The sequence below is a fragment of the Phocoena phocoena genome, chromosome X (assembly GCF_963924675.1).
Source record: "Phocoena phocoena chromosome X, mPhoPho1.1, whole genome shotgun sequence".
In the NCBI taxonomy this organism is placed as follows: domain Eukaryota; kingdom Metazoa; phylum Chordata; class Mammalia; order Artiodactyla; family Phocoenidae; genus Phocoena; species Phocoena phocoena.
The window spans coordinates 12,702,645-12,718,281 of NC_089240.1; the positions used below are offsets into that span (position 1 = coordinate 12,702,645).

At 41.4% G+C, this 15,637-nt stretch overlaps 1 protein-coding gene across 1 annotated transcript in view; it reads right to left on the bottom strand.

Moving 5' to 3' along the window:
- AP1S2 (adaptor related protein complex 1 subunit sigma 2) overlaps nt 1-13,150 on the bottom strand; it is a 28,703-nt gene extending 15,553 nt beyond the window's left edge. Inside the window, exons 1-4 of the mRNA XM_065900710.1 lie at nt 13,052-13,150; nt 10,726-10,904; nt 3,796-3,904; nt 3,112-3,249 (exon numbers count right to left, since the gene is read on the bottom strand). Of these exons, the coding sequence (XP_065756782.1) occupies nt 3,112-3,249; nt 3,796-3,904; nt 10,726-10,904 (426 nt within the window). The 5' untranslated portion in view covers nt 13,052-13,150. The remainder of the gene's footprint in view (nt 1-3,111; nt 3,250-3,795; nt 3,905-10,725; nt 10,905-13,051) is intronic.
- Between the last annotated feature and the right edge of the window lie 2,487 nt (nt 13,151-15,637).

Sequence of the window (15,637 nt, forward strand, 5' to 3'; positions counted from 1 at the left end):
GGCTCTCGTGGGGGCTTCCCTGGTGGCGCAGTGGTTGAGAGTCTGCCTGCCGATGCAGGGGACACGGGTTCGTGTTCCAGTCCCACAGGCCGCGGAGCGGCTGGGCCCGTGAACCATGGCCGCTGAGCCTGCGTGTCTGGAGCCTGTGCTCCGCAACGGGAGAGGCCACAACAGTGAGAGGCCCGCGTACCACAAAAAAAAAAAAAAAAAAAAGGCTTTTGTGACCTTCTCAGGAAATCCTGATGATTAGCATAGGATGCCTCACATCTAACTGCTCAATAAGCATTAGCTATCATCATAGTTCTTTTTTGCTATCATGGTGCCCAGACAAATCTTTTTCAGCAGTTTGTAGAATGCTTTTTCTCATCTTATTCTATCACCTATTTTATGAACATAATATTCAAATACTCTCCCAGAGATGTAAACTTGTATCATGTATCAACATATAAATGACTCTATTGTAGGAAACAAACATCTTATCATCCTGGATTTCTTATGACAGTACGTTGGTGAATAACCTGAATAAACAAGTTAACCTGAACAGAATAACCTGAATGAAGCTTAACTGCCCCATACAGACTTTAGCTTGGTTTCATAAAGGCCTTAACCTCACTCTAAATTCAGAATGGACCAGCCACGTTCTGCCTCCTCAAGACCTGAATGGCTAAATTAAGAAAGATGGTTCACCTGGACCATTGAATAGAAAATGTCTTAATATAGTATCAATTTGGTTTATGTACAAAACAATGTAGTCACAGATGAGAAATAGGGCCAAAGCTCTCTTCTAAAGACAAGGAACTGTAATTAACAGTAGTCAGGTTTTTTTTTTTTTAAACTAGAGTGAGATGGAGTAAGGAGAATTTTACATGGAACTAAGGACATCCTATGCTTCTCCATTCCTACTTTTCCCAATTAGAGATATAAAAATACTACTTCAAAAAAAGAGACATTACTTCTTATTAAAATACTTTTATAGGGGAGATACACACACATGTACACATTTACAAACAAACATGTACCTGTAATAACTTCTGGATCCTCTAGTATATTACTCAATACATGCTATAAAGTAAACTTAGCATATTTGTCATATTGTAAAGTGTATAGCGATTTCCCAATAGGGTTTAAAAAACAATCCAGACACAAGAGACGTCAATGCCCTAAACATTACTCTCCAGAAAAAAATATTAAAATTAAAAGCTGAACTTCAACAACTTTAGAAATGTTTCAAGGCATACGTAATTAATCAGGAAATGACAAAGTACTTGGACCAGGATCTGATAGAACCGAATATAGTTCCATAATAATGAAATATAAAAGTGATCAAGGGAAGGAACAAATATGAAAAACTCCCAGACTGCACTGGCAATCCAGGGGTTAAGACTCTGCGCTTTCAATGCAGGGGACATGGGTTTGATCCCTGGTCAGGGAACTAAGATCCCACATGCTGCACGGCACGGCCAAAAAAAAAAAAAAAGAAAAATTCCCAGTTTCTGAACCTGGTCTTGACCTAATTTTTAGAAAAGTCTGGTTAGTGAACAGCAAAATAAGGAGGTGCTAACTTTAAAGCAATTTTACAACAGTAGAATATGAACTTGTAGTCGGCACATCTGACATTTAAAAAGAAAATCTTCGAATGACATGTATACAATCAATTAATAAACAACTGTGGCAAACCATACACACATGGAAAAAGGGCTGTGCTCATTTCACTACTGAACAGCAGATGCCATTAGGGCTGTCAACAAAAGACTTCACTTGTGTAGGCACCTTAACCCCTGTTTTGGTAACTCAAGATAATTAAGTGTACAAAGCATTGTCTCATATTTAACTTATGAATGTTCCAGATGATGTCATCCCAACTTCAAACAATTCCCACAACTGACATAGTCAGTGACTGATGCAGAGGGTTTACCGAGAGCTCCCCACTCTCCTGACTGAGGCCAACAGTTAAGAAGTTATAATGGGGGCTTCCCTGGTGGCGCAGTGGTTGAGAGTCCACCTGCCAACGCAGGGGACACGGGTTCGTGCCCCGGTCCGGGAAGATCCCACATGCCGCGGAGCGGCTGGGCCTGTGAGCCATGGCCGCTGAGCCTGCGCGTCCGGAGCCTGTGCTCCGCAACGGGTGAGGCCACAACAGTGAGAGGCCCGTGTACCGCAAAAAAAAAAAAAAAAAAAAAGTTATAATGAAGAAAAAGATTTACTCTGATTTAAAGCCTCCTTTAATAATAAAAAAGACAATTACCATAATGAAAAAATTAATTGTTTTATATTGACTAGCTCCGTCTCCTCATGCTATAAACTTTCTATTTGAATAAAACCACAATTATGACTAAAGCATAATTCAACTAGGTACCTGAATTAATGTATCATTAAGTTTTTAGGAAAAGGTAGCCTTATCTACGAAATTTTTAACTTCAGAAATTGAAGGTACAGAAGTATCAAATATACAATTAACCCAAGACAACTGTGGAAGTTAGAAAGGGAAAGGGGTTTTATCAATGGTTCTTGTGATATCAAGGCAAGACAAGAATGTAGCTGTTTAACAGAACATGGTTATTTAAGAAAAGCATAGAGAAGTAGAAATACTTTTTAGTTAGTTTTGCTAACACAAAACTAGAGGATTCTACAAAAAGTATAATTATAACACTATCATTTGCTTGGCTACATTTGCACTTAATGGACATGAGGTGAAAATATGAACCAACTTGGAATGAAAATGCCATAATCTCACAGTCAACTCCTCACTGTACACACTAGTGAGCAAAGGGGTTATCTTAAGTAATTCAGAACAATGGACAGAGAGTTCTCAAATTACTGTTACTTTTCCCATATTAACGTAGTCCATCCTCTAAATGTTTGGACTCTGGTGTTTTGGGGTCCCAAAATGGGCCATCTCCAGATCATCTCCAAAGTAAACAATCCATCCACAGATAACTGAGTCGATGTGGCTGACACATATTCCAATCAATAAACTGCACATGGACACTATATGCCAAGCATGCTTCAGAGTAATTTCTGAAACTGTAAGAATGAGGGAAGATGACTGAGACTTCCCTAGCAAGAGCAAAACATGCTAGTGTCCAGTCAAGAGAACTCTGAGTAGCTTACCTCCTGTAGTAGATCAGCCTGCTCAATTGCTTTAAGGACATTTTTCTTGGATGTTTCCTGAACTTCTCCTCCCAAAAGAAATTCATCCAAAATAAAATAAGCCTTCTCAAAATTAAAGATGATATCAAGTTCACACACCTGAAAAGCAAAAATAAATAAATAAATAAATAAATAAAACCGAATAAAGTAAAAGATACTTACCTACTTACCTACTATCAGGTAGTCAGTAAAATCTGACCAGAGGGAATCAATCTTAATGCCTACAAGCTAAGGAAGACCAGACTTTGCAAGCTCCTAACATGGGCAACTTAATAATTTTCTACTCATAAAGACTGATCTTTTGAAATACATATTTCTGGGTAATATGATTGTAACTGCTAACCAAATCTAAATTCTATACTAAGCACTTCCAGTATATTAATCTTTGCAGTTGGACCCCTTTCTATTTCACTATTTTAAACCTTGTTCTCACCAGCATAATTAAATGAGTAGGTCTGTGGGGTCAAGCAATTCTGGCAGTTAACTCACTAGGCACACTGACAAGAAATAGTCATTCCTTCCCTCTCCCACAGTTACTGTCAAATAGTCAGAATCCCCAAGATAATCAAATAATAAACTTGTTACAGAAAAGGTAAAAAAAAAAGCACTATGGCATTCAATTTCCTAAAACAAAATACTACTCACACTGCCAAAATACTTGTCAAGTAATTCCACATAACGATGAATTATTTCCAGGGTAATTAGTTCATTGTCCTGATCCTCAATAGCACAGCAAAAATACAGGCTGGCATATCTGTAACAAAAAACAGATGTAGAAAAAAATTTACCCTATAATCATGTTTTCTAAAATACATTTTCATATCCTATTGTGAAATATGTCATGCTTATACAGTTTATTTCCTCTTTACAACAGATTATTTTTCTCCTAGACTATAAAAGTAATAAATGTACAAAAAAGAAATTTTGAAAAGTACAGGCAAGCAAAAAAAAAAAAGAAAGTTACTTATTTTGCTCTTCTTCCTAGAATATTCTAAAACACAACTGACCCAGGTTGTTCTCAAGTTTACTTAAAACAAAGTGCACTGTGTGACTATTTCAAACCACGAGTAAACAGGGAAGAAAATAAACTCTCCAACTGAAGGACTTATTGAAGATGCCGTCAACGTTAAGTCAACGTTCTGGAACATTTTACTGAAGTGTAATATACACACAGAGCAGAACACAAGTCATAAATGTACAGCCTGATGAGTTTCGAAGTGAACATACTTGTGTACCAGCACCTGCACCAAGAAACAGAATTATTACTGAACCCCTGAAGCCCCTCTCCTAATCTCTCCTGGTCACAGCCTCCCACCCCCAAAGGTAACTACTATCTTGACTTCTAACAGCACAGAATTATTTTTAAAGGAGTTTTATAGGATTATGGAATAAACCTCAAGAAAAAAACAACAGTTACAAGTAATCATAGAAGTCAGATAAAGAGAACGGGGAAACTGAGACATGTCCTCAAATTTTCCAAGTTCTACCCTGTTAAATTAAAGCTCAGGTTATTTACCCTTGAAGAAGGTATAATAAGGTTGGAAAACTCATATTCTCCAAACTAGGATTCTAGCACATGGGACTAGGTTATACTTGATCCAAGGAAGCCAAAAGTTATTAACACAACCTTGAGGCATACATAAGGAAGGATGACCTAACCAAGTCCTTTGAGGAGGGTTAAAAGAGTATTTTCAAATGGTTTAAATGTATTTAAGGCTTTTGAAAAGAAACAAAATGAAAACCTAAGACATTCTAAACAAGTCTCAGTTGCCATTGTAATTTTCACAGAGGAGCATTTAAGTGATTTTTAGAAAACACAATGGGAAATTACTGCTCATAGCATCAATGTAAAATAACATACAAACACATACACACAATCTCAGTTTTGAAATTCAAGGAATTCCTGCTCTTCAGTATGAGAATAACTTCAGTATGAGTATTTTCATAACACTATTAATTTCAATATTATTAAAAACATTTCCTCTTATTTGATTTTTCCAACAGTAAGCAGCATCATCCTTGATTACGGAAGGAAAAAAAAGAGGCCCAAGAGTACAAGGGCCTGCCAAGTGGTTGTACCGTGACAAGAAATCTGATCTTCATACCTTAACTCCAGGCCTTTTCCACTCTACCACACTGACTCCCTTGTCATACACATACACTTTTTGCCACGTCCATTCTACCTGATTTCTACATTCACTAAGTTATTTTATTTTAAAAAATAAATTTATTTCTTTATTAATTTATTTTGGCTGTGTTGGGTCTTCGTTGCTGTGCGTGGGCTTTCTCTAGTTGGGGTGAGCGGGGAGGGGGGGCTACTCTTCGTTGCCGTGCGCGGGCTTCTCATTGCAGTGGTTTCTCTTGTTGCGGAGCACGGGTTGTAGGCGCACGGGCTTCAGTAGTTGCAGCACGCGGGCTCAGTAGTTGTGGCTCGCGGGCTCCAGAGCGCAGGCTCTGTAGTTGTGGCACACGGGCTTAGTTGCTCCGTGGCATATGGGATCTTCCCGGACCAGGGCTTGAACCCGTGTCTCCTCCATTGGGCAGGCGGATTCTTAACCACTGCGCCACCAGGTAAGTCCTTCACTAAGTTATTTTAAATGGTGGTTCGGGGCTTCCCTGGTGGTGCAGTGGTTGAGAGTCCGCCTGCCGATGCAGGGAACACGGGTTCGTGCCCCCGTCCGGGAGGATCCCACACGCTGCGGACCGGCTATGCCCGTGAGCCGTGGCCGCTGAGCCTGCGCGTCCGGAGCCTGTGCTCCGCAACAGGAGAGGCCACGACAGTGAGAGGCCCGCGTACAGGAAAAAAAAAAAAAAAAAAAAAAGGGTCCCCTGCAGCCTTAGAGAGAAGGCATTCACACACGTTCATTTATTATCATGAAGGACATAACAGGCACCACCTCCAACCTTACTAACAAAGCGCTTCCTATCTTTCCCAGCACTATCCTATGTTTCGTTTATTGCTTTAAAAGTCAATGGGATATTCCAACCTTCCATCCTCCCTAACCCATGCTCCTCAAATAGTCTTAAATTTGGGAAAACTGATACAATTGACACATAAGATTCTCTGAATTAAGAAAACTAAAGATTAAAGGGGCTGACATTAAAAATGGTAGATAAAAACCAGACATAACTAGCTGCTATGAACAGAGTGCTAAATAATTCCATTAGAAAGAATTTACTAATAGGCAACGTCAGGTAAATTTCATTTGTTTTTTAAATTTCAAGATTTCTTCAGTGCTACTGTTAAGCAATCTAATGCTTACACCATCCTCGCTCCTTATCCACAGTAAACAGCATTATACATTATATTATAAGTAAACAGCATTTAAACACTAGTCAAAGGTCCTAGATTATACGAGTCATTCGGAAATATTACTTTAATATCAAATTAAATGAATTCTTCACTGTAGGTGAGCATCCAGTTATCAGGATTATAAGAAGGCACCTCTTTCCAGAAGGCTTAAGGAAGAAAGAAACAGAAGCATAATAACAGGTAACATTTACTGAGTCCTCACTCTGAGTAAGGCACTAAATGTTACCTAAGGCCTTGGCATAATTTACCATTTTAATCCTCAAAAAAACCCTTCCAGAGAGATACCGTTATTATTTGCATTTACAGGAGACTCAGACTTAATTGAGTAATCTTCCCAGAACAGTGATTTGACTCCAGAGCCTGAGTTGTATATTAAAAACTATGGCCCAGAACTGTGCTAAATAAAGTAATCCTACAACTGGCAAAAATTAAAACATATTCAAAGCAATATTTTACATGCTTTGAAGAGAGAAATAAAAATTGTTATCCTGATTGAGTAAAAGATTACCAGGAGAACCTGAGTATACTCCCTATTTTCAGAAGCAAGTGGTTTTAAAAAATTCAATAATGAGCTCATTTTGTTCTCTTAGTATATATTTGTAAGTCTAAATCTGAAGTAAAATTAATAATAGACTAGTAAGAAGAAAGGTATGTTTGGTTATTTTTAGCAGAGTAGATTACAGCTTACTCTAATTACTGGCACTCAGAGAACATCTGAAGGTGCCTATTCTTATATTCACAACACATGACTTCTCCCCAGTCAGCTAAATATCAGCTGACTGTGGGTGACTGTAACCAAACCGTTCTCAATATTCTACTGCTATGTCATTAAAAATTCTTTTGTTAGTAAAGAAAATCAATACAGTACTCTTCAACAAATTCTGAAGCTCGTAATTGGTAGATGTGTATTTTTTAATTAATATTAAGACTTTAATCCATAACATGCTGCACAAAATAGGAATAAAAAACGCATACGGTGTCTTCTGTGTTCACGGGATCTTCAAGAGCGTTTATTTTAGAGATGAGGAAACAAAGGCAAAATGACTTGTTCAAAGTCACAAAACTAGCTAATGGCCAAAGGAAAAGAACTCAAGTCCCCAGACTTTCAGTCTAATTTTTCAGCTATATTAACCTTACTCCCCTCTCACCTCTCCCTCCCCAAGAGGGGCAACTGTAAAGAAAGGCTCAGGGATGAAGAATGTGGATGAGGTAACTTGAGGAAGGCAGACATAAAGATCACTTGGTGGTATGGACAGTGAAAGTGCTAGTTCAGAATTTCTCAGCAGCTAAGTGGTAATTCCTTTGCTTAAAAGGTCTCCTCTTCCAGCTGGTCTAGGGAAAAAAAAATCACCTGGGGCTTCCCTGGTGGCGCAGTGGTTGGGAGTCTGCCTGCTAATGCAGGGGACGGGGGTTCGAGCCCTGGTCTGGGAGGATCCCACATGCCACAGAGCAGCTGGGCCTGCGGGCCACAACTACTGAGCCTGCGCATCTGGAGCCTGCGCTCCGCAACGGGAGAGGCCGCGATAGTGAGAGGCCCGCGCACTGCGATGAAGAGTGGCCCCCGCTCGCCTCAACTAGAGAAAGCCCTCGCGCAGAAACGGGGACCCAACACAGCAAAAATAAATAAATAAAGTAAAAGTTAATAAACTCCTACCCCCAACATCTTCTTAAAAAAAAAAACACCTGTTCATAGCTACAAAAAAATATGTCCTTAAGTACTCTAGATGAGTTTTCAGTATGAAATGGGGAAATGCAGAGGAAAACTGATGATAAATTCTAACTTTTATATGTGAATTTCATGTCAGTAAAGCTGGGGTTTTTTTTAGTGCACCTTTATTTATAGGCGCTTGATGTAAATATCAGAGTCAGGTGAGATTACCCTTTACAGCCTTTAATGGAAAAAGCGGTGGCCCAACATGGATGGGCTGAATGCTGTGCACAGAGCACCAAGTAGTGCCTTCTTTTCTTTTGACAGGCCATCTCCTTCAGGTACAGGAATCTTGATTCCTGGGACTGATTCCCTTGCTTGTATTTTCCTCCTCCACACGGGGGACTCCTTCCCCTATCTAGAAATAAGCTTAAGTCTCTTATGCCATTTTTTAACCCTGTCCCCCACCCCTGTCTACAGGTGGTTATCACCTCTTCTGTCCTTCATAGCAAAGCTCCCCCAAATACTCTACACCTGTTGTTTTATTGTCTCCACCTCTTCACACTTTGCCCCATTTCTTTGAGAGTTCTGTCTACTATTCCACTGAAAATGTTCTGATGAAGGGCATTTTGTGAAATGCTCACTGGAAAATCTAATATTCTTCACTTTAGTTGACCTTTATGCGACCTTTGGCACTGGTGGCCTTATTTTTGAAACTCTCTCCCCTTCCCCAATGTGACTGACCTTATACTTATCCTTTGCCTGCTGTTTGAATGCTGGTGATTTAACGCTTTATGCCTAATTTTCCCCCAGACTTCCATGCCTATGCCCACCCTGAGAAAACTAGGCATCTCCAAATGGAAGTCACACGGGCCCCTCAAAGTCAACCTTCTACTTCACCATTTACCCCATCAACTGAACCAGAAATGTGGAATAACACCACTCCTCCTCTTCTTTCACTGCCCTCCCTGCTTCTAGCGGTGACCAAGTCTTACCAAACTTACCTCGGAACAGCTCTTCCACCTGCTGAGCCCACAGCAGAGGTCTTCCTTCAGGACTGCTGGATGAGGCAGTCCCCTAACAGATCCCTCAGGTGCCAGTCTCAGCCCTCCCCGCACCCATTGTCCAACTACAGGATCTTTAAAGAAATGCAAATTTTCTATTCATCCCAGTTTAAAACCTTTGCCTCCAGGCTTAAGATTTGAGTTCTGGCCACTATGGCAGTCACTAGCAACTGACCTTGGACAAGTCACTTCTCCCAAATTCTCATTTTTTATAAAGCTGAAGTTTGATCAACAGTAGTGGTTTTCAAACTCAGGAACCATCTACAGAGAGGGTGGAAGCCAAATGAGTTGAGACACAGTCCTGATTTCACACGAGCACCTCCACTTCCACTTGTTTCATTTAAAGTTTTATCCTTGGGGCAAAAAGCTTTTTTTTAAAAAAAAAAAAAAATCACTTGACTAGATTACTCTAAAACATCTCCCAGCTCTAAAATGTTATGATTTTTCTCAACAAATACTAAACCAAACACTGGATACAAAATCACCCAAAGATGACTAATATTCATTCTATGCTAAAGAGAAGTCTATGGTATTTTTAAAGTTCTAGATGTCCTATAACCTTCATGACTTTCTCTACCATCTCCCCTACAAACCCCACTCATATTGTAGTGGAATAAAGGAAAACTGAGAGGAAACCCAGGCTTCTCTTTGACCCTCCTCGAAGCCCATACAGTCAGTTCCCTGCACATCCCCCTCAGGAAAGAATTTTTATATGCATGAATGTTCTTATCTTAAATTCAGTAAATTATTTGTAAGGGAACAGAAATGGGGAAGAAACAAAGTAATTATATTTCTTTTAACCTTATGAGAACAATCTTGAGAAGTTTATTTTAAGGTATAAAAAGTTTCAGATATTAATAAAGATGTACAGCATTTTTTAAAAAGCTTAGTGTTCAAGGCCAACCTATGAGTCATTTTGCAACATCAAAATTTTAAAAGTCTGTTCTTGGCAAAATTATCTATCTACCAGATATAATCACACCTCCACCACAGCAGCAAGTCTACTTCAAATTAATAAGCCCTAACGAACAAATCCTGTATATATCCAGTTTTTACATCTGTGACTAAAATGGTCTATGTATCCAAGGTGTTTATAAGTGAGTAAGAGATCCTAAAAGTCAGATTAAAAGGCATGTCAAATATCAGTCATTACTTTACAGATTTGTGGGGAGAAGGTGGTGGTGGAGGGTAAATGCTTATCTAAATTCAGAGAATTACTCACACAATTTAAAATACTGATCTTATTTTCCCCTGCAAAGAAATGAATTCTTTCAAATTTCCTAAAAAGATGATTAAGCATGAATTATCATTTAGGCCTTCAGTCACATAATTTCACGTAAAAAGATTTCCATAATTTTAACATTTTAGCCTGGGTAATAAATCAAAACAGCAGTTATCTTAAAAATACAAAGCTTTACCTTAAGACTATTTCATCTATATCTTTATTAATCATTATTTATAAATGTCATCCCTCAAAAGTCTGCAATTTCCACATTATAAATGATCTAACATTTGATTCTATTTCACCTTCCTGATAAATCAAAATATACCTTTTGTAAACAATCTTCAGATCTCGCCACTCAAGAAAGCTGCACATTTTAGGTTTCCGTGCTAAAACGGTTTGAACAAGTTCTCTTGTGATCTTTTTCTTCTCTTTGTCTGATAATGGGACGTACCATTTCTGCAGTCGAAGCTTTCCCTGACGACTAAAAAGCAACATAAACTGCATCTGTTAAGATAAACAGAACCAAGATTACGGACAATACTTTGATTCAATAAAGTTAAGGTTAAGATGACATGCTGCACAGAGAAGCTTTGGGGGATAGGGCGTTTAGCTAACAAATGATGAGTAGCCATCAATATTTCTATGCCAGTTAAAATAGCAGGAAATTCTTATAGAAAGATCTTCCCACCAGATGCAAATCCTCCCACCCCACCCGGTTCCACGTAAGTTTGGGGGGGCGGGACGGGAGGACAAAAACAGGCGAAGTGACAATTCTGATGAAAAATATAATTCTTGCAATTTAAGAAACTATTGTGTACCTGTGCTATAGGAATGCATGTATATGCATCAAAAGAGAAATGTTGACATCAACTGGTTTAGATGCATTTGAAAGAAACAGATCTACTATTTTTCACCCTAAACAGAGCAAGCCGTCCTAGTTCCAGACCGAATTACTTGTAGACAGACTGCTATAACTTAGAATGCTCTCTTCAGTTTACGCTTACATATTTTAAGCAAAACAAAAAATATAAACCAAAAAAAATCCCATAAATGCATTTTTCTTAATAAAAGCCTGATTTAAGTTATCTCTTCTCATCTCATTTTAAAAATCCCACCATAAATATACACACAATAAAGTGAGTTAATATAATTTTACCTAAGACAGTAAAATCTTTAAAAAGCCAAAATAAGAGCTACACACATTACACGAAATACTTCATTTTAAAACGATAAAAAACATAGCATCTACAGATGGAGCGGATGCTGAATTCTAGTGTATTTTACACAAACTATTTTGTATATATTTATTTGGAATCTGCAAATGATGATTAGTCTACATGTTCAGTTTTTAAGGAAACCTTCTTGTATAATAATTCAACTGGTCTTCTCAACTGCAAACAGATAAGCACTGTTTCTACAAAGGTAATTTAAAGGTAGAATTCAGATATATATATATTTTTTCTTTTAACTATTCTATGTTCCAGTACTAGTTACTGCAAGTAAGATTCAGTCTGACTCTTAATATTCACCACACCATGAACATGGGGTGGGGGAATTTATACAATCAATTTGAATAAAATGGGCCCTAAATTTCGCTAAGAAATCATTGCCGCTTTTTGTAATAATCCAAACGGGCATCAAGATATTTAGAAATTTACGATGCAACAATTTAACTTTATTAAAGTTAAAATTGGCTGAAAACACCTCACTTAAAAGGGATGCCTGGCACGAAGTAAACGAACAATATTCGTTTATTGATGTCAAAGTGCCTCACATAGAAGTCCTGTTAAGATAGCGGCATTAGAAGGGGACAGCAAGTAAAGCATCAACTGGACAACGTTTCATGCAAACCCGTTAGCAGAACTTGGAAAAGAACAGACCCGTATTCCAGGATCTCGATGACCAGGAGGGCTGGGGGTTTGCTTTCGGAACTCAAGGACTCAAGGGAGTCTATAGCAGGCTCCCCCATCTCCCCCACCACCACTTTTTGTGACGAATAGATAATTCACTCTCTTGAAAATAAATTATATGTTAACATGGGACGGTGCCCGGTCGCAAGGCACAAGTATTCCTTTCCTCTAGTTAAAAACCAACGCTCTGATTTTGCCACAAATCACAGAGCACCTCAATTCCTGGAGATTGGTATTAAAAACAATGGGCTCGGCCGCGGAACGGGCTCGGGGCCAGCGTTCCTCGGTCCGGCCGTCTCCGATGCCTGCCCGCCGCCCCACGGGGGGCCGCACTCCATCACTGACCGATCGAGCCCGGGCGAGGTGACAGGCAAGGAGCGGGGCAGACAATGGCAACCGCCGCCGCGCAAGGGGCGCCAAGGGTCCTTGGTCGCCGCCGACCCCGGCCGCCGACCCCGCCCGCAAATGCCCCGCAAAACTTGAGGCGATTTCCGAACCACAGGTGCCGCGGGGCCGCCGCAGCGTCCGAGACTGGCCCCCGCATCCTGGGGCGCAGCGCCGAGTGGAGAGGGGCGCGGACGCGAAGAGAAGTGAGTTTCGAGGCGCGGTGCCCCAGTGGCGGGCCGGGCGGGCGGACGCAGGGTGGGGTCGTCGGGGCGCTCGTGGGGCAGCGGGGGGCTCGCCCGACCCTCCCTCCCCGCTCCCCGTCCCCGGCGCCCCCGATCGCCTCCCGGGACTTACGGCGGCCGCGGGCCGCAGGCGCGGCGGGGCTCGGCCGGCGGCGGCGGCGGCTGAGGGGAAGCCCCTGTCGCTGAGCTGAGGAAGAGAAGCCGTGTTGCTGTGGGGAGAGGACCCGGTTCGCGGAGTGAAGGCTTAGGCGGCTAGGGGAGGGCGAGCCGACAGACCCCGCCCCGGGGGCCGGACGAGGGAGGAGCCAGGGCTGAGGCGAGCAGAGGGGCGGGATGGGCGGTGCGCGGGACGCAGCTCGGCTGTTGCCAACGGCACCGGAGACAGCTCAGGTGACCGCCCAGTCCGAGGAAGCCGATTGGCCGCGTCTTTACCAAGGGGGGGGGGGGGGGTCCGAACCGGAAGCCAGGCCACGTGACCCGGAAGCGGCCGCTGCCGGGGCCGGCGCGCCTGCGCACTCCTGAGTGTGCCACCGGGACGCGCGCGCAGCTGTCTCGGCTGTTTTGTGGTGAGAAGGTAGTGTTTCGCGGTGCCCTTTGTTGACCCTGCTATGCGGGGCAGGGAAGAGCTGTACTGCCAAGAACCACATTCGAGCTCGGATAACTTTCCGTGCCCCAAGAGGGTGGGACGGGGCGGTGTAATGCCTGGTGATGTTGGTGAGGGGAGAGAGGGGGTGCTGCAACTCTGAGGAAAACAAGTCAGCTCTTTCTTGGAGCTCGTGCACGCGTTTAGAGTGCTCTTTACAATTACTTTGCCTCAAAACCGTCCGGAATCCGACCCCTGCTTCCCATCGCACTGCTACAGCCCTAGACACCTTTTCGCCCCAAGCTGTGCAAGTGTCTCTTCCCGGGGCTTGCCTCGTCCGTCCTCAGTGCTGCGGACCTGAGGAGTTACTGTCCGTTCTCAACTGAAAAGCCTAGACAGCACCTCATTTCAAGATCTCGCTTCTTTCACACGGAGTCTCCCCTCTCCTCCCCCACATCCGCCTGGGTTCCAGTTAGTCTTGTCGACGACTTGCTCTGCCTGGCATGCCCTTGCTCTCAAATGTCACAGCTCCTATGAAGCCTCACCCTCAAACCCTGTAAGAAGGAATCCCTCCTTCATCCATATGCCCATTAGCACATCTTGAATTTTCTTCATTTTGCATCCCAACCTAGTTCACTGCCTAGTATATAACACCACTAATAAATGTGAGCTGACTGATAAGGATTATAAAATTGTAGATTTGTTAAGAACCGTAGTGCTGAGCATTGTGTCTGGCACATAATGGATGTACATATTTTTTTGAATGAAAGAATGGATGAATCATCCAGTCCGACTCATCTTTTACAGATGAGGAAAGGGGAGCCGCACGGGATTAAGTGACCTTGCTTGAACAGCCACGGGTTTCTCATGTCGACTGCTATTCATTACCCCAGTCACCTCGGTTCTTACAAAGAAAGCTAGAAAATTGCTTTTGTTAAGCTATGCCCTTTTTGCAGAGGTTCCCAAACATAGTCTCCCGAATTTTTTAACGGCCCAAAGGGAAAAAGAGATGCTAAGTTTTTCAGGAAGCTAAATTTAATCAAGCTAAAGGAATCCTTTATTAGAGATTGTGTTCTTTTTGTGTGTGTTAAAATGTCTATAAAAGTAAGATAGTATATAATAGGAATTTGGGGGCATTTTTTAATGCCCTTCTTTGGCAAAATAAAAATATACAATTCTTTCCTTTTTTTTTTTTTTTCTGGAATACCTTCCCTTTTAAACGCTGCTATGCTGCTTGGAAAATTTCCTACCAACGTGTATGCTAAACGTATACTGTAGTATTAAAGAAGTGGTCAACACAAAGCACAGAGCTGGCTTTCTGTAGGTCTTTAGGCCCCCTGCCCAAATTTCAGCAACGGGACCAATCCTGCCCCAGAGGCACATGTTAATGCCCCATTTCTCCCTTACTACACAAAACAGATGCCATTAGCCAGTCAAAGATAGATCTAATACGATGTAATGAAAACTCGCCCTCTGAATCCAAATGCTGCTTTTCTCTTTTTCTGTACAAAACTCATGTCCTCAAGGTTCCTGAGATAACTACCTCCAAGTTTAAGCTCATTGGTTATGCTCCTGATGTTGGTCTGTGGTTCTGAAAACGAGGACAGGAGACTTGCTGATGACATATTGGCAGTCTCTGGTATTCCTAGCCAAGAAAAGGTGGAGGTTGGGGGGAGGGAGGGAAGGGAATTATGGGAAAAATAATTAGCAGCTGAAAGCAGCTATTACATAATCTTGGCTGCTTATTAATTTAGCAGAAGGAATGGCTTATTAAATTCTAATAGCAACAGCACAACTGCAAACAACCTAGCAATTAACAGTGCAGGGCCCATTATTTTGTTAATATGTTCTCTTCTTTTGGCAAGTGTATAAGAACAAAATTTATAGAAGCAGATGGTCTTTTTCAGTAGATTATAGATGGTTTATTTCCCAGTCTTAGTATTAAGAGCTTATTGTGCATTCACCGTGAAAGACAAAAGAAGCACTGTTATTGTCTTTGTTGGTAATTAACTGTTTGACTTTGATTCCCACAATTTCCAAATTGTGGGCTTGGTTATATAGCTGATTCTTCTCACCTGGTATCTTCTTCATCTGTCATGTTAATAGGGTCTCTTT